This window comes from Mastigoproctus giganteus, chromosome 8 (genome assembly GCF_048544385.1).
Source record: "Mastigoproctus giganteus isolate SK-2022 chromosome 8, ASM4854438v1, whole genome shotgun sequence".
In the NCBI taxonomy this organism is placed as follows: domain Eukaryota; kingdom Metazoa; phylum Arthropoda; class Arachnida; order Uropygi; family Thelyphonidae; genus Mastigoproctus; species Mastigoproctus giganteus.
The window spans coordinates 192,720,722-192,742,004 of record NC_143582.1 but is presented as its reverse complement, the minus strand read 5'-3'; the positions used below and the strand labels follow the sequence as shown (position 1 = coordinate 192,742,004).

Below are 21,283 nucleotides of genomic sequence, written 5' to 3'. Positions count from 1 at the left end.
GTAAACCACCTCCTACCATTCCCATTACACTCCATTGAATGCCTCCTGTGGTCTTCTGTCAAAAGGATGTAAGAAGGATTTTGACGAATCATGATGCTAAGATAGCTCCGGGTCCTGATGGTATTTCCCCACTTGTTCTCAAAACCTCTTCTCCTGAACTTACTCCTGTTCTGTGTCACCTTTTTTTACTTTCTTATTCCAAAGGTGTTTTGTCATCTGCTTGGAAATTATTCAACCAGTTCCTAAAAAAAGGGTGACCAATCTCTCCCATCCAGTTATTGTCCAATTACACTTACTTCTAGTCTTTCTAAAGTAATGAGAAATCAATTAACTGCCAACCCTTAAACCATCTAGAAACCATCCATCTGATCAATGGTTGCCAGTATGGATTCCATCAGTGATCCACTGGCTTATGTTACCCATCTGTGGACAGATTCACTGGAAATTCAAAGACTTCTTTTTTACTGTTTTAAATTTTACAACCCCCCTCCCAAAAAAAGTCACTGAACAGAAATAGCAGCTAGTTAGTATGTACGTATATAGTACATATTAATTAAGCTATGTACGTAAGCATAAATTTATTTTTTTGCTAACTTGTGGAAAATATTCTTCCAATTTATTTTCACGTATCATTTAATTTTGTTAATTGGTAGTGTAATAAAGTATAAATTTGTGATCTTTACTTTTATAGCCTGTGGATAATAATCCTCCTATTCTTGCTTATTAGAATCGCCATTTAATAGAACTAAAATTCAATTTGCAGATGTGATCGTAATGACTGGCGCTTACCACATATCATATAGTGAGTGGTATTTTATTATGGTGAGTCCATCATAAAGTGATTTGATCGTGTAGTGAACCAATCGTAAAGCGGGGTCCACTATATTTGATGTTAAAATTAATTTCTGCATCCAGTTCCTTTGTTACTGAGTCATAGTAGCTAATAAGATTGGTCAGACAAGACATCTTCTAAAATTCTTGCTGTGATTTACATATAGCTGTATTCCTGTTAAAATAATCTTGCATTATTTCATTAATTGGTGACTTCATTATTTTCTGTGGAATAGAGGTCAAACTTACAGATCTGTAAGTACTCACTTTGCCCTTTTGTGAATAGGAGACATTTGCACGTCTCCAATCTGTAGGGATCTCGCCTGAATCGAAAGGTATTGTTGTAATTATGGCCAAAATTCTGCTTTTAATGGATAGCTCCCATTGGCTCTAGGTGTTTAGTTTACTTTTAGCTTCAAAAATTTCTATTCCAGTTATAACTTGGTATACCTCCTAGTATTCTCATCCTTAAAAACTTCTTCACGAGTGATATTTATTTAGTTTTTCAGCAACCTGAACAGAATCATCAATAGTTTATACCATTCTAAAAAAAAAAAAAAAAAGTATCAAAAGAAAAAGTTATCAAAAGTTGTGAATTATCACCATTCATATATAGTGGGCCAATGTGATTCATCCCTTTTCTTCTAGTGTTGACATAAGCAAAGAATTCTTTGCTACTTTTCTTTGCATTCTCAACAAAAGGCTTCACATAATCTATCTTCTCTTGCCTGTCCCTTTTATTGACTTGATTGCAGACTAGTTTTTACATAGTGTAGATTTCTGTGTGTTCTGATAATTTATAATCATTGCATTTTTATTCTCTGCCACTAGTCTCATATATTCATCTGACACCTATTTAGGTCTGAAACTTGAAGAGTGTCACTTTGTTGGTATAAAATGCTTACTAACTTCTACAATTGCTTCCTTGAATGCTTTCATTTAGAATTTACAGTTGGTAACATAATTAATTGTTCCCAATGAAAAGAATTTAAAAACTAAGGCCACTGTAGTCACCTTTATATAAGCAAGATTCCTTTCCTTTATCCTTGATAGTGGTCATATCTTTAAGGAGATCCCACATGAATATATTATGATCACTGATACTTTATGTGGAGATTCTTAACGCACGAAGTCCCTGCTAATAAGCAGATAATTGAGTATTGCTTTTTCTTGTTTCCTAATGTACTGCTTGCTGTTGAAAACAGTCATCCAATTAATCTACAAAAATCTTGCTACTTTATGATTGACCAACCCACAAGTTCCAATCAGTATCTGAAAGTTACTGATTGGAACCCCATTATAAGACATTCTGATTTACTGGCCAGTCTAGTAGTTGTTCATCGTACTTCTCACAATCATTTGGCTTATAACACTCCTTTGTTTTCCCACTGTGTTGTTACATCAAACTGACTCCTCAACAGTGCACTGGCTGCCTATGTCAACTGGGTGCAACTGCCTTAGGTTCTATGTACTTCTGAACCAAGAGCATAACTCAACCACTCCTATTATGTCCATCCCTCCTATATTTGTTGTACTGCCCATATTCAAATTCAGTATCTATTATGTCTAAGTGGCACCTTGTTTCTGATTTCCCTACAGTGTTCACATTTCATGACTTAATCAGTACTTAAGTACTTAAAATTCATTATGCACCTGTGTTTGCTCTTAGTAACCCTAATGTAGCTCATGTATTTGCTTGTCCCATTAGGACTCTCCCTCTTAGCAAGCCTTTTAAGTCTCCACACTTTGCTTTCCAGGCTACTGTATTTCTCATTAGAAGCAGTGCAAGGATCACTTTCACTTCTGCTTGCAACTTCTGTCACTTTATTAGTCTGCATATTCTCACCATATGCCAGTTTTCTGATCTGCCTAACACTGTCTTGATATCATCAATAAATATTCTTTCACCCCTTCTATTTAAGTGTATCCCATCCCTCTAAAAACAGTCTTTCCTGCTAACAAGCATAGTCCATGCTGAAAAAAAAAATTCAATCCCATGCAACTTGCAGTCTCTTCAGGAACAAATTGATTGACAATGTTCTCATCATGTACTCTCTTTCCGATTATGTCTGGATACAATTGCAGACACTCAAATTTAATCTTAAATTGTGACTTTCCTCAACATTGCCCTGTACCTGCTAAGTAACTTCTCAGGTCTCCTCTTGATAATATAATAGGTACCAACAGTGCTTTTTTTGTAAAAAAAAAAAATAGGTGCCGGTACTCATTCTTTGCTATCAGCAAAAATTGAAAATTAAAAGGATACGAAAAGTACTCTAAAATTTTTTTCCCCCCTGATATTGTTACTTTAGTAGCAATGTTTTTAGAATAAGAACAAGAAATTAAGTATATTAACACAGTTTATTAAGCATAAATTTATTATTCAAGTATATAAAAAAAAATAAGTAAAATGTAAAATAAGTAAAAATAATTTCATAATAAAGTTTTTATAGAATATTCCAAATTTTTATTAAGTTCTCATCCGACACCCTATGCTGACTTCTTTCCCTCCTCTTTGTGTGTTGGTTGCTGAATGATGTTTCCAAAGCAGCCACAAATTGACATATTTTTTTCTGAATCGCAGTGGGTCAACAGTTTTAAGAAACAGTAGTGAAGAAGTGAAGCTGTTTTTGTCATCAACGAAGCGCTGGTTGGAGTGGTGATTCATTTGTGAAAATCCTCGTTCACATTCACTCGGTGAAACTGGTATCGTACTCAGAACGTTCGTCAAATGCTTCAATTCTTCGGAAACCTTCTTATCAATTATGTATCCCTGAAATCCACAAATTGCATTTAACTCTAATTGACAATTTTTTAACTTCATTTTCACCAAATGCCAATAATTCATGTTTAGAAGGATTAATACCTTCGTTGTCCTTCTCTCTTCATTGGTATTGTCGCTAGTTCTTAAATTTCAATATTTTCTTTTCTTTTTTCTTTTTTTTGAAACTGTCCAAAATATCGGTGTCATTTGGATATTCAGGTACTGTGACCATGTAAACAGAGATAGGAGAAAATGTGGATAACGCACTTCCGCAAAACAACAGATGATTATTTGTCGGGTAAAAGAAAATCCCTTTTCTAATTCTCAAACGGTGTGCTTACAGTTGATTTACAAAGGTGTTCAACTTACGGCCTGTGAGGAAAGTGAACTAAAACAGCATTTTAAATTTTGTTAATTATCAAAAACATTTTCTAATTAAATGTTTTGTTCAGTAAATTGTACTTAATAAAATTTTTGAATATTTTCAGTTTTACTTTTACATGCAACAAGATATTGAAAATGTAACATACTAAAGAAATCTAACTTTGAATTTTTTTTGAATATGGCCCCTGTACGGGTAAAGGTTGGACACTGCTGCAAAGTAGTGGTGTCCAACCTTTGGTGGACCAGAGCCCATTGAGAATACCCCTTGATCTGTTCACTGTTGTTCAGTGTGACTTCTCTGTATGTGGGCCAGATGGTTAGATAGATTTTGCCAGGTACCACTAAGTTATAAAATGCTAATCCCTTTAGCTCTCTTAATTCGCGCAGCAGCACTAATTGCCTGTAGGCCAGAAATGCAAACAGTGTGTACTGAGTTAATTCACTCCCAATCCGTTCGCTATGCGAAATTTTCTTTGCTCAATGGAAACTACAGTATTTTAAATGTAACTTCCATGGGAATTCAAAATAATTAAACAGAGGTCCAACTGAGTAATTTAGAATTATAAAAATGGTTATACAGTTTTATATAGAAAATATCTTACAATAGACAGTAAAAAATGCAAATTAAGTTAAATAATTTTAAGCTTATTTGAATAGTAGGTAAACATGTGAATAAACTTGTGTAATATAAATTTCAAAGTGCATTGCATCCAAATGTCACGAGTCACAATTGATAAAGATGCCGGTGCACCGTACCATTGTGTACCTTCTCAAAAAAAGCACTGGGTATCAATGTGTGCAACAATATCACCTTTTGTGACCTTAAAAGATAACTGCTCTATGATGTCATCAACATTAGCCCTCCAGACATAATCTGGTCATACTCCACATCTCCTTTTTGCACAATATATTTTGTTTCATAATACACTGGTATTCAAAGAAAGTGCATCACCCCTTAAAATTGTAATTGTCATCCAAATAACGTAAGTATATGGCAATATTTCTTACAGATTGCATCAGATAAGATTGATATGCATAGGTGAAGTAATATTGCATCAGCTGTTACTTTCAGTTATATAAGCACACTCTGTAAGAGTTGCAGTCATTCCTTGCTTGTGTCAAGATGGCAAGTTATGTGCAGTTGATGCCACGAAGAAAGCGTGCTATTGTTGCTTTATGTGAGGAAGGATGTTCTTTCCGTCATATTGCTTAGTGTCTTTTAATCAGTCGACAGTGAGTAGATTTCTTTCCAAACTCAAGAATACTGGTTCTGTTGATAGGGAAAAAAGGAACCGGATGCAAACGAGTTCTCTATGCCAAAACAGGACCACGTTTTGAAGCACTTATGCCTTAAAAACTGTAAAGCTTCTTAGTATGAGCTGAAAAGAGAATGGGAAGAACATATAGGAGTGGTAGAAAGTGCAGTAACAGTCAGAAGACTCCTCTTCAAAAATGGACTTGTAGCCCGTTGTCCTAAGAAGAAGCCCCTCCTCACACCAAAAATGAAAAAGGCCCGATTAATTTGGTGTAAGGAGCATGTCAAATGGACCCCCAAGCAGTGGAAGTCAGTTATTTTCTCGGATGAGAAGAAATTCAACTTGCATGGCTCTGATGGGAGACAAACAAAATTCCCTACCAGCCAAACGATATGGGTGTGCATTTTGTAACGTGGAGTAGGTCACCTGCAGTTTATAAAAGGTTCCGTAAATGCCAATGGATATCTGGCTATATTGGAAGGCAAATTGCTGCTAACCATTAGAGACCATTTCAGCCTACCAAGTAACCACATCTTTTAGGATGACTTTGCTCCTTGTCATCGGACGAAAAGTGTAAGTAGGTAATCTGTAGTTACTTTAGCTTCATTTCTGCATTAGAGGTTTGACAGTAATGTGTTTGCATTTGTTACAGGTGAAAAAATGGTTGGAAGAATGTTCCATTACAATTCTTAGCTGTCCAGGAAACAGCCCAGACCTGAATCCTCTAGAGTACTGTTGGCATCGTGTGGAATCTGCAGTTGCCAGAAAGAAACCAAAGACCCTTCGTGAACTTCAGGAAGCTATAATTTGTGTTTGGAACCACAAACTATCAGTTGATTATCTTCAGAAATTGATCTTGTCAATGCCTCTATGGTGTGCTGCTGTCATCAGGGCCAGAGGTGGTTCAACTAAATATTAGTGTGCACCTGATGAACTTTTCATTTTGTTTTCCATTTAAAATAATAAACTGAAGCAAATTTGAGGGCTTCTGATAACATTTCAGCCATAATTGTCTTGTTTACTAAAACTGTTGTATAAAGGTTGTAAATGCTTATTTTGGAATATTTTGAGAGCACCTGTCAAATATTACTTAGCTTTAACTTAACTATTAATAAATATCTTTTGTTCATATTTCTATTTGTGATGCTAGTGATTAATGTAACATACCATCGCAAAAAATGTGAAATTCCTAGGTGATGCACTTTCTTTGAACACCAGTACACTGTCACTGATTGCAGTTATTCCCTGTGGAATTGGAGGTCTCTGTGATAGAAGTTGCATTTGGCTCAGTTGTGGACTGAAGTGTTCAGCTGGGATGCTGAGTGTATGATGGGTCCCTTATTTCAGTCTTTGAAGGCAGCACATAAGGCTATTAGAATGCTGAATTTGTGCTTAATCTCCTTGTGCACTTTACAACAAACAAAAATATCCCCTTTGGCTGTATCATAAATTAGCTTTTTCAAAGAGGCAAGTATTACACATAATATTACATTGGGGATTAAGGCTACAGCATGTCGCTGCATAGTGCTGAAGCTTTTCATTGCAGGTTAGTTTTTGAAATAATTTTGAGGTTTTTATTATAATATACTACACTGTAGTTAATATGTAGTTTGAATTCCTATAGTCATGTAGGTTAGTTTTTATTCTGTATTTAGATAAGTATTTGGAAAGCTACAGCTTAATATTCAGATAGCCTTTGCTATCAATATTTTAGCAGGAATTTTGTAACTTTCGTTGGGTAGCTTAAATTTAATTTCACTAGTGGTTAAAAGTTTTGTCAGCAGTATAAGTTCTGTAATAGTCTGTTAATTTAAATTCCGCAGTATCTTGTAATTTTAAATTTGTAAAGCATTTGGAAAGCCACAGCTTAATATTCAGTTAGCCTTTATTATTCATATTTTGGCAGGAATTTCGTTTCGTTCGGTAGCTTAATTTTAACTTCTTTAGTGATTTAAGTTTTGTCAGCAGTTTAATTTCTGCAATATTTTGTTAACATAAATTCGGTAATATATTGTAAATTTAAATTTCGTAAACTTTGGAAAGTTCAAATTTTATTTTGATTATGGTTGCTACAAGGTTTACAATACAAAGTCTGAGGGTATTGATGGAAATGCCTGCAGGCATTTCCACTGTTAGTCTCGACTTTGTTGTTTGTATAGCCTGTGGCATATATTCTAATAGGCTGGTGTGGTAGACAGACCTAGCTCATTTGGAAATTCTTTTCTTTGCAACTGATGTAAGGAGTGTACTTATCTCGAATTACAACTTGGTGCATTACAAGAAGAATTTGAGTCGCTGAAGAAATGAGTGCTTGCCCTAGAAACAAATGTAACTCTGAGCTTGTCAGGAACTCAAGTATCCCCTGACCTGCCAAGTGATGCACCCCTGATTTGGATCTCAGAAAAGAATAGTCAAGTGCAGAATGGTGTAGTCGAAGGTAATCTAGTTTTATTGGGAGAATCTATTGTCAGGGAAACGGGTAACATTTTTTGTAATCAAGATAGGTGGTCCAAAACCAGATTGCATTTGCCAGGAGCAACAATTGATGATGTTACCAAGAGATAGTCAGGTTTTAAGGGAGGTAAGAGCTTTTGCTGAGTCTGAAGTTACATCTGCCAGGAGAATCTGTGTGGTGTGAATGTCTTATAATGGGTGACTTTAATCTGCCCCAGATTGAGTGGAATAAGTGGGAGGAAACTCATGATGGGGAAAAATTTTTTAAATAAACTTGATGATTATTATTTGTACCAGCATGTTAGAGAAAGTATTAGGGGCAAAAATATTCTTGACCTCATCATTACTAATGAAACAGATGGTATCACGGCTTAAAGTACAGGAACCATTGTCGGGAAGTGCTCATGCAGTTGTTGGTTGGAAGGTGAAAAAAAGATGTTGCAGTAGTTAAAGGTAAAGGCATGGGTTTTAACTTCAGAACAGGGGACATTGACTGTTTAAGGCATTATATGGCATCTGTGAATTGGATGGATTGCAGAAGGATGGCAAATACATTTGAATTATGAATTATAGAAAACTTTTAAATCAAAAATCACAGAAGCCATGAAGGACACATACCTTTAAGAAAATATTGCAGGAGGAGGATTCTGAAATGGATAACTGGGGAGCTGGCTGGTCAAATAGAGCAGAAAAAGATAGCATGGGACAGTTACAGAGTGATGAAAAGTACTGAAGCCTACAACAGGTACAAGCTGATCTGTAATAGTATCACAAATAAGGTCAGGAATGCCACAAGTCAGGAGGTCAGGGAGGGGACAATTAATTTTTCATGGTGAAAATACAACAAAGAAGAAAGCTAATCAGATTGGATCCTTGTGCACTAGGTGTAGGAAAGGCTTAGATAACCCAGCTGATGAATTAAATAAGTACTTTGCATTGGTACTGACAAAGACTCTTCATGCTGAGAAGAGGCCGTGCGAGTGAGGCTAAGCTTTATGAAATTAATGGTGTCGTAATTACATATGATTGTATATTAAAAAATCATTTGAGCATAAAGGCAAGAAAGGCTGTCGGAGTTGATAGCATATACCCTATAGTTTTGAGGGAGAGCACAAAGGAGTGCATTGAACCATTGAGGTTCATTATGAGGGCAATCTTTGGATTGGAGAAGCACCAATGTATTGCCAGTACATAATACCAGTTCTAGGAGAGGATGGTAACTACAGACTGGTTAGTTTGACTTGAGTGGTATGAAAAATCTTAGAGGCAATGATTAAGAGTGTAATCCAGGGACATTTAGATAGATATGGCATTCTTAAGGATGCCATATCTATCTAAATGAGAACAATTTCAACATAGTTTATTTGGATTTTAGCAAAGCATTTGACTTGGTCCCTCATGAGAGGTTACTGTATAAGCTTGAACAGTTTGGGATTACTGGTGAGATTCTGCAGAAGGCAGAGGGTTGTGATTAATGGATATTCTTCAGATTGGTGTAACGTCAGGAGTGGGGTCCCTCAAGCATCGGTTCTTGGACCACTTGTTCCTCATTTTCATAAAGGACATCAAAGAGGTAGAAGGCATGAGGTCAAAATGTTCAGATGATGTAAAAATCTGTAGAGTTGTTAATGATCAGTGCCAAGCAGCACTCCTTCAGGATTACTTGAACAGACTTCAGAGATGGTCAGAGAAGTGGCAACTATATTTTAATGCTGCTAAATGTAAGGTATTATACTTGGGGAATAGTAACTAACAAATAAATTATACACTTGGTGAGGTTGAATTAAAAATAGTGGAGGAGGAAAGGAATCTGAGAGTTACAATATGGGTGGATACAAAGTTTTCTAAACAGTGTAAACAGGCAGCCAGGAAAGCCCACGGTGTCTTCTTATCAGTGATTTATTGAACACTATATTGTAGAGATAGGGAGGTCGTAATCCTACTGTATAAGGCAGTACCACTTTTGGAATACTGTATTCAAGTATGGAGACCTCATCTGAAAAAAGATAATAAGCTTCTTGAAAGGGTCCAAAGACAAGCAACTTGGATGGTGAGATTGTCAGAAGGATGACTGTATGAGGAAAGACTGATTATGTGGGCTACAGAGCTTGGCAACAAGGCACCTCAGAGGGTTTTTTTTTGTTAGTTGTTGGCTCATTGGCTTCTGTGGCCATAATGCACCACCCAAAGTTTTTGGACTACTCTGATCCAAGCCCGAGGTGGGATTCGAACCCGCAACCTTTGGGTTGCCAGGTAGGTACTTTACCCACCCGGCTAGCCCGGTCGGCACATCAGAGGTGACCTAATTGAAATTTATAAGGCTCTGAGAGGGAATTCTCATTGTTCTAAATAATTCCAGAAGTAGGGGTTATAAACTCAAATTACAGGGCTTGCAGTTTAGATTAGATTGTAGGAAGTTTTCTTTTAGCCAGTGGGTCTTCGATTACTGGAACAAGCTGCCCTCGCCGGTAGTTGAGGCTGACAGTTTGAATAAATTCAAAGGTCAAATAGATAGTGGCGTTACCTGTGTGAGGTGGGAAGCATATAATTTCTATTTTCTTATCTACTTGAGTTTTTTTTTTTTTTTTTTTTTTGCCAGTACAGCAAAAGACTGTGGCTTCCTTGCACTATATAGCAAATACTATTAATGTAATCCTGATTATTAGGAAAGCTGTTCTGACTTGAGACGTGATTTATTCTAAATATAATTTTAAAATAACACATGAAACCAAGAGATATGAATAGAATAATGCCACACTAATCCCAGCTTATCTGATTGCAGTATGATCTGCACTATTTTAAGTTATGTTATGTAGTACTGTTATGTTATAAAATCATATTTGCTATAAATTTATAAATAAATAAATTTTCTGTTTATACTACGGCATGACAACCAAGTCAGTAGAGTTTACAATAAATCGTCAATACAAATATTTATCGTATTTAGTAGTCATGGGCTTGAACCCCGGTCCACTCAAGGAGCACGTGCTATGCACTCTCGCTCCTGACCACTGGGCTACATCAGGCCTATAGTGTACTTTCTGGACTTAATAGAAACATTTCTATCATATGTAATTATAAGTATAATATTAATTATACTTTTAAGGAATTGCATAGAAAAATATTAAGTATCTTTATATTATTCTTACATAGATACAATAACAATGGCAACAGAATTCATCTTTAGCTTCCTTTTTAAGCAATTTCAAAGGCTAAGTAAAGAACAAATTAATTTTTATCAGATCAATGCATATATCTGCACTGCTAATTTTAAAAAAAATATATAACAAAACCCCAATCATTTTAAAGTAAATAAAACATTCCACGCAGAAGCTCTCAACAAGCTACATTATCACCACTTACTGACTTAGTTTCACTCTCTTTACATTTTGCTATTACCCTCCTGTCACTGTTTTGGAAAAACATTGGGATAGTTAGTCCTTTCAGGAAAAGGACCAACTGTTCCATTGTTCCTAACCACGTAATAACAAACATTGACTTCTAAAACATTGACTACCACCTTGCTTCTTAGACAGGCTAATCTATTTGGATTACTTTTTTGACCAGTAACATACATTACTGAACTGAAACTAGCCCTTCATTTAACTTCACCCAACACACAAAAATTAGCCCCATCATACAAGAACAATTTTAGTTATTCTTGTGCTGAGTGCAATGCCCATTCACAGAACTCCATGGAATAATCTGGATCATCTTCACACAGTGCCTTAAGAATTTAATTTGTAAGGCAGAGCAACTTTTTTTTTGTTGTTTTTTTTTCTCTGAGAAGATCTATGACTTCTTCAGGATTAATGATTACATCATAGTATATATTCAAAAGAATTAATCCCTCCAGCCTTTCGTCCCCCATACGGTTTCTTAAATAACTTTTTAAACGATTTAAGTTTGAATTAGATCTTTCAACTGTCGCAGTGGATACTGGTAAAGTGGCAAATATTTTCAGTAACTGATATATATTTGGATATATATCTTTATTACATATTGCCAAGGATTCTATGGCGGTCACAGTATTTTGTAATTTTTCAGCACATTCCTTCTGCCAAAGGTTATATTCAGAAATTAACATATTTTCATTAACAAAGTTATCGCTATTTAAAAGGTCATCTGCATAAACGAAAATAGTTTTTGTAAATTTTGAACATAGATATCTTCAATAACATTACTTTTTGGAAGGAGACACCTAAAGGAAGATAAAACAACCTTATGTGTTAAAAAACGAGACTCGATCTGATTTAAGAAATTATCTAAAAACAGCACAAAAGTCGAGATCTGATAATAGTCCTCTGCATTATGGCATGGTATATAACAGTGGTTGGTGTGATGACCTGTAATTCATGGTACCTTCAAACTTATTTGACAATTTTTACATAAACCTTGAACTTCTAAAAAAAAGATACTTGTTTGTCAGCATCTGATCTCATTTCTTATAGTACTATCTTTAACAAATTAGCCTGATCAATTGCTTTCTTTAGATTGATATTAATGGTTTGTAAGTGTTTACTCAAGCCAATACTATTGCTTGAATACTTTTTTAATAATATATAAAGCAACCAAAAAATTACCATTCTGGATGGAATTGAGAAATAATTGTGCATTTGTTGCTGTATCTTTATGTTCTCTGAGCTTATTACTGTTAATGCTGCAAACGTTGGTTCTAACAATTCAATGAACATAATTACAGATTCGTGTCTGTCCACCCATCTAGTGGGGCACTTTTATTGAGATACTTTTTCTTGGAATTCAGACAATTCTTCTATCTGGTTTTCTAATACCATCTGCCTCTTTGGATACTGAAAGAATGCGTAAACTTTTTGAATGATTCCCATGCAGTTTCGGATATCTTGTAAATCACATGAATCCAAAATTGCTAAATTTAAGCAATGATATACACAATGCGTGTAAAGTGCTTTTGGGTTTAATTCTTGTATATGAACCTGGATGCCATTTATTCTGCCACTCATTGCCCCAGTGCAGTCATATCCTTGTCCGTGGATATATTTTTTATATCTAGCCCAAATTTTTCAAGTTAATTATTTCTTTTGCTATATTTTTACCAGTTGCAAAATTTAGAGGGGCAAATGAAAGAAAATTTTCTTTTCGTCTCTTTATTTTTGTTTCGCCTCTACGAAGACTAAACAAAATTTGTTTCGTCTACATATCTGACACAAAGCGACATTTGTTGAAATGTCTGTAGTTTCATCAGCTAACACAGAAAAATATTTAGCTTTCTTCACTTTGTTCACAATCTGTTTCTGAATTATAGAACCACAACATTCAATTATTTTGTTCTGGATGCCCGCACTAGTGTATAATGAATTTTTACCAGCAGGTTCTGTGAGTTTGAAGCTGGACAGTAAATGCATGTTGGCTGGTGACGGCATGTGTTCAGACTGTGTAATGATTTTCTAAAACAGTGTCCCCCGGCGTCAGCTTGTTCCCTTAACAAAGCTTGAAGTTTCCTTCATTGTAGTTTACAGCTTCTGATAAGTTAATGGGCCCACTGTCTTGATGACCTCTTAACAGTATTCCTTGCTTTCCACAAAGTAGAATCGTTTTAATTATTGGTACCAGTCTTTTCTGATTTTCCATTATTTTTTTCGTATTTTGCTTTATCCAGCAATTTTTGTATAGATAAACATTTGCCACTTAGAACTTGGTGTAAATCATTAGCTTCATGTAAGGATATTTCATGATAGTGTGTAGTAGTAGTATGCAACTTAATCTCCAGTGGCATGTTTCCACTTATTATACCCAGTTTTCACTAAATGTCCAACCTGTTGAGTCTGATTATGACCTACATTTGTACTAGAAAACAGAACACAATATTTACAATATGCAGAAATTTCTATTTTTGAATAGGCTAACCAGTTGTATTTTCTCAACCAATAAAATTGAAAACGTCAAACTTTACTTTTTGATTGGTAGATCCAGAAAATTTATAGTTAGAATCAGGAACCCAAACACTACCAAAAGTCTTGATTAAATCCACGATAAACATTTTTTTTTGTCTTTAAGTAGCACAATGTCATTAACTTCACACTTTTCATTGATTTGAACTTCAATTTCCTCTGTATTTACTGACTTCGTATCCTGGACCTCAACAGAATTTTGATGCTCAGATGTACCATCATCACTCATTTTGAATTTTTTTGCCACAAATTGCAACATTGAACTTTGTTTTCGTTTTTCCATTTTATCTAAAAAAAAAAAAAGAAAAAACCTCAAGTCAAGCGAAATTTTATATAGAGGTCCTCAAATTCGAGGCAAGCATGAGGATCTCAAAAACAGAAATAGATGCAAGGTCGGTTAAATTGGTGTAAATTGTGTAACTGGGGGCCTAATTCATTGAAAAATAAATTTTTTTTTTGTTTTTGAGAATTTCGAAAAAATGTAAAATTTTGAATTTTTGCTTTTAACTTCTGAGGAAGATGTGTTTTTAGTTTTTCTGTCGAATAAAAATTGTGCCACTGCACAATTTTTATTCGACAGAAAAACTAATAATTTAATCCTCTACTAAACTTTTTTTTTTTATTCATTTTTCAACAGATCATTATTAGGCCACAATTACGCAACATTGCCCCTATTTAACTGACTTTGTATCTCTTACATGCAGTTTGCTAGATCCCCAAGCTTAGCACCAAGTTTGGAATTGTAACTGTATGTACAAAGAAAAAAGCAAAATATGATGTGGAACATTTACTTTTAATGAAAAAAACTTATCTTTTATATTGAGTAATTTAGTCAATAAACGTATGCTGGTAAATTAAAGCCTAACAAAAGCAACTGTGAGAATCAACGAAATGAAATCTAAATTTTTTACAAATACATGTACTCAATATAAACTTTATACACCAATTTAAAATTGTTTCTATTTTTTGCCTCTTGCAATTAAATTTATCCAAGCGCAGATTATAAATTTTCATAGAAACACAAATTGTAACTACAACAAAGAAACACATACAAACAAAAGCTGTAAATCGCACTGATGTCACTTTACAACTAAGCCGAAAATATTGTTAGGTATTAGCCTACTTATTACGCATATTTCAAGTTGAACCAGCTGAACAAAAGCGGCGAAAGTCAGATGCGTGGTGACAAGAGTATGTAGAGCTCGAGCTGATAACTTTGGGACATGTTGATCTTTTGTTTCTGTGGTGTTGTCAAATAGTAATTAAACTGAAATTGGAATAGTGTTTTGAAATATGGAAAATAGTAGTACAAAGTAAAAATATCAGAGTAGAGTATAGGCTCGGAGGGGACTGCAGCCCCATACTGGTTATGCTACTGCATCATTACAGAGACTAATTTGCATTTCAATAGTTACCGTATTCCCCCATGTATAAGACACACACCCTTTTTCGAAAAATTTGGGGTCTAAAAACTGGGTGCATCTTATACAGTGGTTGTAGATTTTTTTTTACTTGCATTTCCCGCTTTTTCGCGCTTGTTGTCTTTGCGCTCGTTTCGCACTTGTTACCAGTATATTAGGTTACGTTTTGCCACGTTCTGCCCAGAAATGACTCAGAAAAGATTTTTGTACAGTGCTGAATTCAAGTTAAAAGTGATCCAGTTTGCAAAAGTGAATGGAAATCGTTCTGCTGAACGTAAGTTTGGTCCTCCTCCAACTGAGAAAACAATCCGAGACTGGCTACGGGAAGAAGAAACCCTACTGAAAACACCACGGCAGAAGAAGGTCATGAGAGGCAAGTCAGCAAAATGGCCTGATTTAGAGAGGGAATTGAAGATATGGATTGAAGAGCAAAGGGCAATTGGAATTCCTGTGTCCACAAAGATGGTTCAGCAATGAGGCAAGAAGAATTGCTGATGAAAAAGAAGTTACTGATTTAAAAGGAGGACACAATTGGTGCTTCAGGTTCATTAAACGGAATGGACTAAGCATGCATACACGCACCAGACTTGCCCAAAAGATGCCTGAAAGCTATGAGCAGAAGGTCCTTGAATTTCATCATTTTGTCATTCAATGTCGGAAGACACATCAGTTTGAGTTGGGACAGATTGCAAATATGGACGAAGTCCCCCTTCAATTTGATGTCCGAAGTAACAGAACTGTTGATAAGAAGGGGGTGAAAACTGTAACTGTGAAGACAAGTGGACATGAAAAGAGCCATTATACAGTTGTTCTAGCTTGTTGTGCCAACGGAACCAAGCTGCCTCCTATGCTGATTTTCAAACGCAAAACAATGCCAAAAGAAGACATTCATGACAAGGGTTGGATGGATCAGGATGGGATGAAGATCTGGTTTGAGAAAGTTTGGAGCAGGAGACCAGGTGGGCTCTTACGCAAACCTGCCCTACTGGTGCTTGATCAGTTCAGGGCACACAACAAAAAACACAAAGATTGCTGCAGAGCAAAAAACAAAACTTGCCGTCATACCTGGAGGCTTGACATCCCAGCTCCAACCGCTGATGTCAGCATTAACAAACTCTTCAAAGCTGCTATGAGAGACGAATGGAACCAATGGATGAAGTCTTCTGGGGACAATTTGACACCAGCAGGAAGAGTAAAGAAACCAACTATAGGAGAAGTTTGTACCTAGGTGAAAAGATCCTGGGATAATATCAAGATTGAGATCGTTGTCAAGTCATTTAAGAAGTGTGGCATTTCAAATGCCATCGATGGAACTGAGGACGAGGCAATATATGAAGACTGATTCGTCATCAGACACAGATGAGGACAAGCTAATGGATGGGAGTTTTGACAGTGATGAGGAGTTGTATGAATTTTATGATGAATAAAACTTGAATTCAATAACTTTATGTAATACATTTTTTTTTCAAATTTCGGGCCCCCAAATTAAGGTGCGTCTTATACATGGGGAAATACGGTATTTTAAAATGAACATCAGAAATTAACTTCTGATCTTAGATTTATTATTTAATTTTTATATGAATACTGGTTTGTGTTATCTTGCTCATAGTGGAGATAACAGTAGTAATTTTACCTTAACAATAGAAAGGATGAGGTTCCTCATGTTACATGACATAAAAAATGATGATGGAATAAAGAATTTTTTCACAGAGATGTATGAAGTATATGTTAAGGTAAGTAAAAGTATTTAGAATTGTGTAGTTAATAGTATATGCATATATTATACAGTTATTGTATATATTAATTCATTATTAATGTAGAACTATGTATTTATTATAGGGTAGAACCTCTGTTGCAACACATGAACATAAATCATGTCCACACATGGTAAATTTGTGAATGATGAAGTAACCTCTTAATTACTTAGTGATTTTTGAAGCTGCTACTCCCATGGCCTGAATTATTTTTTGCAAAAAGTTACTTTTTCTGAAAACATAAGGAATATAATACAAAAATTGTGTGTGATACATATATGGATCATATTTTATTAATTTTGGAAATTTTTTTTATTATTTTTAAAAAAATATTTTTCAATATTTTATATATCTCTTGCCATAATTTCAGAGAAATGTGGGGAATTCAGAAGCAATTATTTTACCAGTATGCTTTCAGAGACTGTATCTTATTATGCACCATAAGCAAAGCAATAAAACATAATTTCCAAAGCAAAAGTTTCTTTCCACTGTTCTAACGAGTGCAAGATTTTAGTTGCATTTTCAGTTATGCCAATAGTGTGAGAGTTTTTATTTGACTACTAATTTTGTAACTTCTGTAAACATTTGAAAAAAGAATACTTTCAGATTGCTACATTCATCAGGAAATACTGTTTCCCTAATTCCTGTTGTCAAAATTATATATTTAAGGATCAAATTCATCCTATGTCATTTCATTTTGTAAGTTATCAGCCTATTTCTTTGTAGCCACCCTTTCCCCCATTTTCTCTGTCAGAATCAGAACTAACTAGCCTCAACATGCTAGAGTTCCTGATCACTGTTAATTCCTATTTCATCAAATGAAATATTTTCAGAATTTTTTTCCAATATTCACAATTTTTGTATACTTCTGACAGTGAGACATGACAGACTTTTAGTAGCAATAAAACTGCAACTTGCCTAATCTGTTATTGTCGATTGCTTATAAGTCATAGTGCAGTAACTGTTTGGAGCCACGTGATATCTTCCCATTTTGTAAACAAAAAAAAAAACACTTCTGTTTCTGATATTTGTAGTTGACAGTTTATTTGAAAGGCAACAGATATGGCACATATCCGGAAAGTTTTATTAGCCATACTATTCTTGATTGCAGTACATAGCCCATTTGAATTTAAGGCTTATGTATGGTAAAGTGCGGGCCATTAGTGACAAATATTGTGCCTGACTATAATGAAGCACAGTACCTAAAGGGTTAAGGGTCTATTGAAAAGGGATGTGAGGGATATCCAGCTAGTAGGATGTCATTGATACATTTTAAGACACACAGGTGTTGCCTGATAAATAACATATGAAGAGATTTTTGTATGAAATATGCTTGAACTACATTATGTATACTGAAATATAAAATAAAATGTGATGTAATTTATTTACAATAGTTTTGCATACAATAAATGAAATATTTAATAAAAAAAAAGGTTAGTTATAATCTTTATTTTTTGTATTTTTATTAAAATGAACACAAATGATCATGATATTGGAACAAAAGTTATTTGAGTGCAGATAGGTCCTGGGGAGAACACTGCAGTAAAAAATTAAGATATACAGTAAGTGCCAGTTATAGTGATCACTGGTTATTAGAATCGCCTGCTTTATAGAATCAAATTTCAAAGATCTGATTCAAATTGATAAAATGCACTACACGTTCATCGTTTATTAGAATCACATCTTCGGTTATAAGAATCAATTTTGAATGCCTCTGTGATTTTCTAAAGCATATTTTTAGAGGTAACAACCATAAAACAATTTGCAGTTTTCAGTTTATTTGGGCTTTTTTGTTTTTATAATCTGTTATAAACGGATAGTAAACTTGATCTTGTTGCATTGGCGATAATACTGATATTGGAATTGTGTTTTTACGTTATTATGGTGAAATGTTTTCCCCTTCACTGAAATCTTCAATCATGTAAAAAAACAAAATTTCAGAATCTGCTCTTCATTCCCATATCTAAACTTGTAAACTTTTTACTCCATAAAATGCTGCACATGTTGTCAGTTTCAATTTGTGCGTGCCGTGTGCTTTGTTATTGATTGAGCTTATATATATTTTTTTTTACTGTGTTTTAAATTTTACTCCCAAAAAAAAAAACAAAAAAAACAAAAAAAAGTCAGCAAATAGAATGAATTTGAGTGTCTGGAATGAGGTTTCTGGAACCTGCATTAGCAACTGTTTCAATAAATGTGAATTAATTATTCATGATGGCCAACTAAGTCACGATACTGATCATGTTAAAACACCTAATGACATGGACAAGCAGGAATTTAATAATTGGGTGGACACATAGATGATTTACAACTTTAACAGATGAAGAAATTGCCCAGTCTGTTACTGATAATTTTGCTAAGAGGAGGAAAATGAGGATGAACCCAAAAGAATTCCGGTTACAAAACAGCAAAATGAGGAGAGCACTAGAAGAAACTGGTGCAAGTGATTGTCAATATAGACTGTTATACAATATTGAAAAATGTATAAATAGATTTTGTAGTAATAATTTAAAGCAATCTAAAATAAGTGACTACTGTATTTTAAATTATAATCATATTACAAAGTGTCATGCTAAATTAATTAAGCTATGTACTTACGTAAGTATAAATTACTTTTTATTTTGCTAACCTAATATTGATCTGATTTTCACATATTTAATGTAATAAAGTGTAATTTTGTGCTTTATATCTTTATAGCCTGTGGATAACATTTGTTGGTTTTCGCTTATTAGAATCACTGTTTATTAGAATCAAAATTCGATTTGCAAACATGTCACTAACCTGGCACTTACTGTATGTGGAAGCTTATTATTATATATTTATAACTTTTTTTTATTTTATTTTTTTTTTTATGATCATTCCATCATCCCTGGAATGATATATGGCTAATAACATCAATTTTATGTAATAAATCTATTCTACCATAAAAGATGCACTACCCACTGTTATTTGTGGAGTCACTATATCAGCTGCTCTGATGATTGAATATAAAGTTTATTCTTTTTTTGAACAATCCTTGTATTAGTCACTCTTCCTTTCAGAAAGAATTGTTGGCAAAGCTAGTATGTGATATGAAAAGGACAGAAAGAAAATTATTTCTGTGATGTTGTGTACCAGTTTTTGAGACCCAGGGTCAAACGTATTTTAGACTTAAGCTTCATTATTTTAAATTATCTCCCTTCCCATAGGAATTATATGAATATTGTCAAGAGTCAGTAAATTTATAAATGTGTCCTGGGACCAGAAAACTTCCAGAATATGCTGTCTAGTAAGTGGGGATATCCTGAGAAAGGGAAGTTGGGGGGGTTGGGAATGACAAACCATGAGTATTTGCTGCTGCATCTTTTGAATGAACAAACTACAGTCTCTTTCTAGAATATGCCAAGAAGAGTTGGGGTATGAGTATATCAAATATGTTGAAGCAATGAGCAGTTAAATATTGAATATTTGATTGCTTTTAAACTTTGAATTGCATTACTTAATTTATTTAACTGCTTTTGAAAACATTTTTGGTTTAGTAGTAGTGGCATGTGATGCAAGAAAGCAAGTGTATGAGCTTATGCAGCATCAGCCAAAAAAAAAAAAAAAAAAAAAATCACACCATTCCCTCCAAATGCCTGTCCAGTTTCTCCTTAAATTTATTCAACCTATCAACTTCCACGACAGATGGAAGTTTGTTCCAGCAATTAACCACCCGCTGGCTAAAGGCAAATTTCCACACATCTATTCTACATCTGTCTTTTCTTAATTTGAATTTATGCCCCCTTAGGTTCGTAATCTGAACAAGTGGAAGGATCTCCATCAGAATTCAGTGTGCTCAACCCATTCAAGGCCTTATACATCTCAATCAGATCACCGTGCAGGTGCCTAGTCTCCAGCCACTGCAATTTGCAGAAACTTAAGCCTCTCTTGGTAAGAGGATCCCTTTATTCCCCTCACCAATCTTGTTGCCCCTTCTCTGTACACGCTCAAGCAAATTGACATCCTTCCTAAAATGAGTCCTCCAGACCTGTACGCAGTACTCAAGCGTGATCTGACCATTGCCTTATACAGAGGGACAATCACCTCCTTTTCCCTGCTAGCAAAATTCCTATATATCATTGACAAAACCCCATGACCTGCCCTGGCAGCCTGTCTGCATTGCTCAGAAAACTTCATATCTGACTGCACAATTACTCCCAGGTCTTTTTCATTTTCTACCACCTTAAGTGTAGTACCACACAGTTGGTACGTTTCTCTGGGGTTACTTCTACGTACCCATATGCAGTACTTTGCATTTGTCAAGGTTAAACTTCAGTTGCCACTTCTTAGCCCATCTGCTCAAATTATCTAGATCCTGTTGCAGTAGCACACTGTCATTACTGTCATTAACAACCCTGCCAACCTTTGTATCATCTGCAAACTTCGACACTAAGCCTGATATACCTTCATCAATATCATTGATAAATATACAAAACAACAGTGGACCCAACACCGAACCCTGTGGGAC

At 34.8% G+C, this 21,283-nt stretch overlaps 2 protein-coding genes across 2 annotated transcripts in view; one reads left to right on the top strand and one right to left on the bottom strand.

Annotated features, from left to right (window-relative positions):
- LOC150082124 (trafficking protein particle complex subunit 2-like) overlaps positions 1–21,283 on the top strand; it is a 55,621-nt gene that overhangs the window by 14,507 nt on the left and 19,831 nt on the right. Inside the window, exon 3 of the mRNA XM_090379994.1 lies at positions 16,685–16,773. Coding sequence (XP_090236120.1) covers positions 16,685–16,773 — 89 coding nt within the window. The remainder of the gene's footprint in view (positions 1–16,684; positions 16,774–21,283) is intronic.
- LOC150082123 (STAGA complex 65 subunit gamma-like) overlaps positions 13,799–21,283 on the bottom strand; it is a 70,923-nt gene continuing 63,438 nt past the window's right edge. Inside the window, exon 10 of the mRNA XM_090379993.1 lies at positions 13,799–13,907. Coding sequence (XP_090236119.1) covers positions 13,904–13,907 — 4 coding nt within the window. The 3' untranslated portion in view covers positions 13,799–13,903. The remainder of the gene's footprint in view (positions 13,908–21,283) is intronic.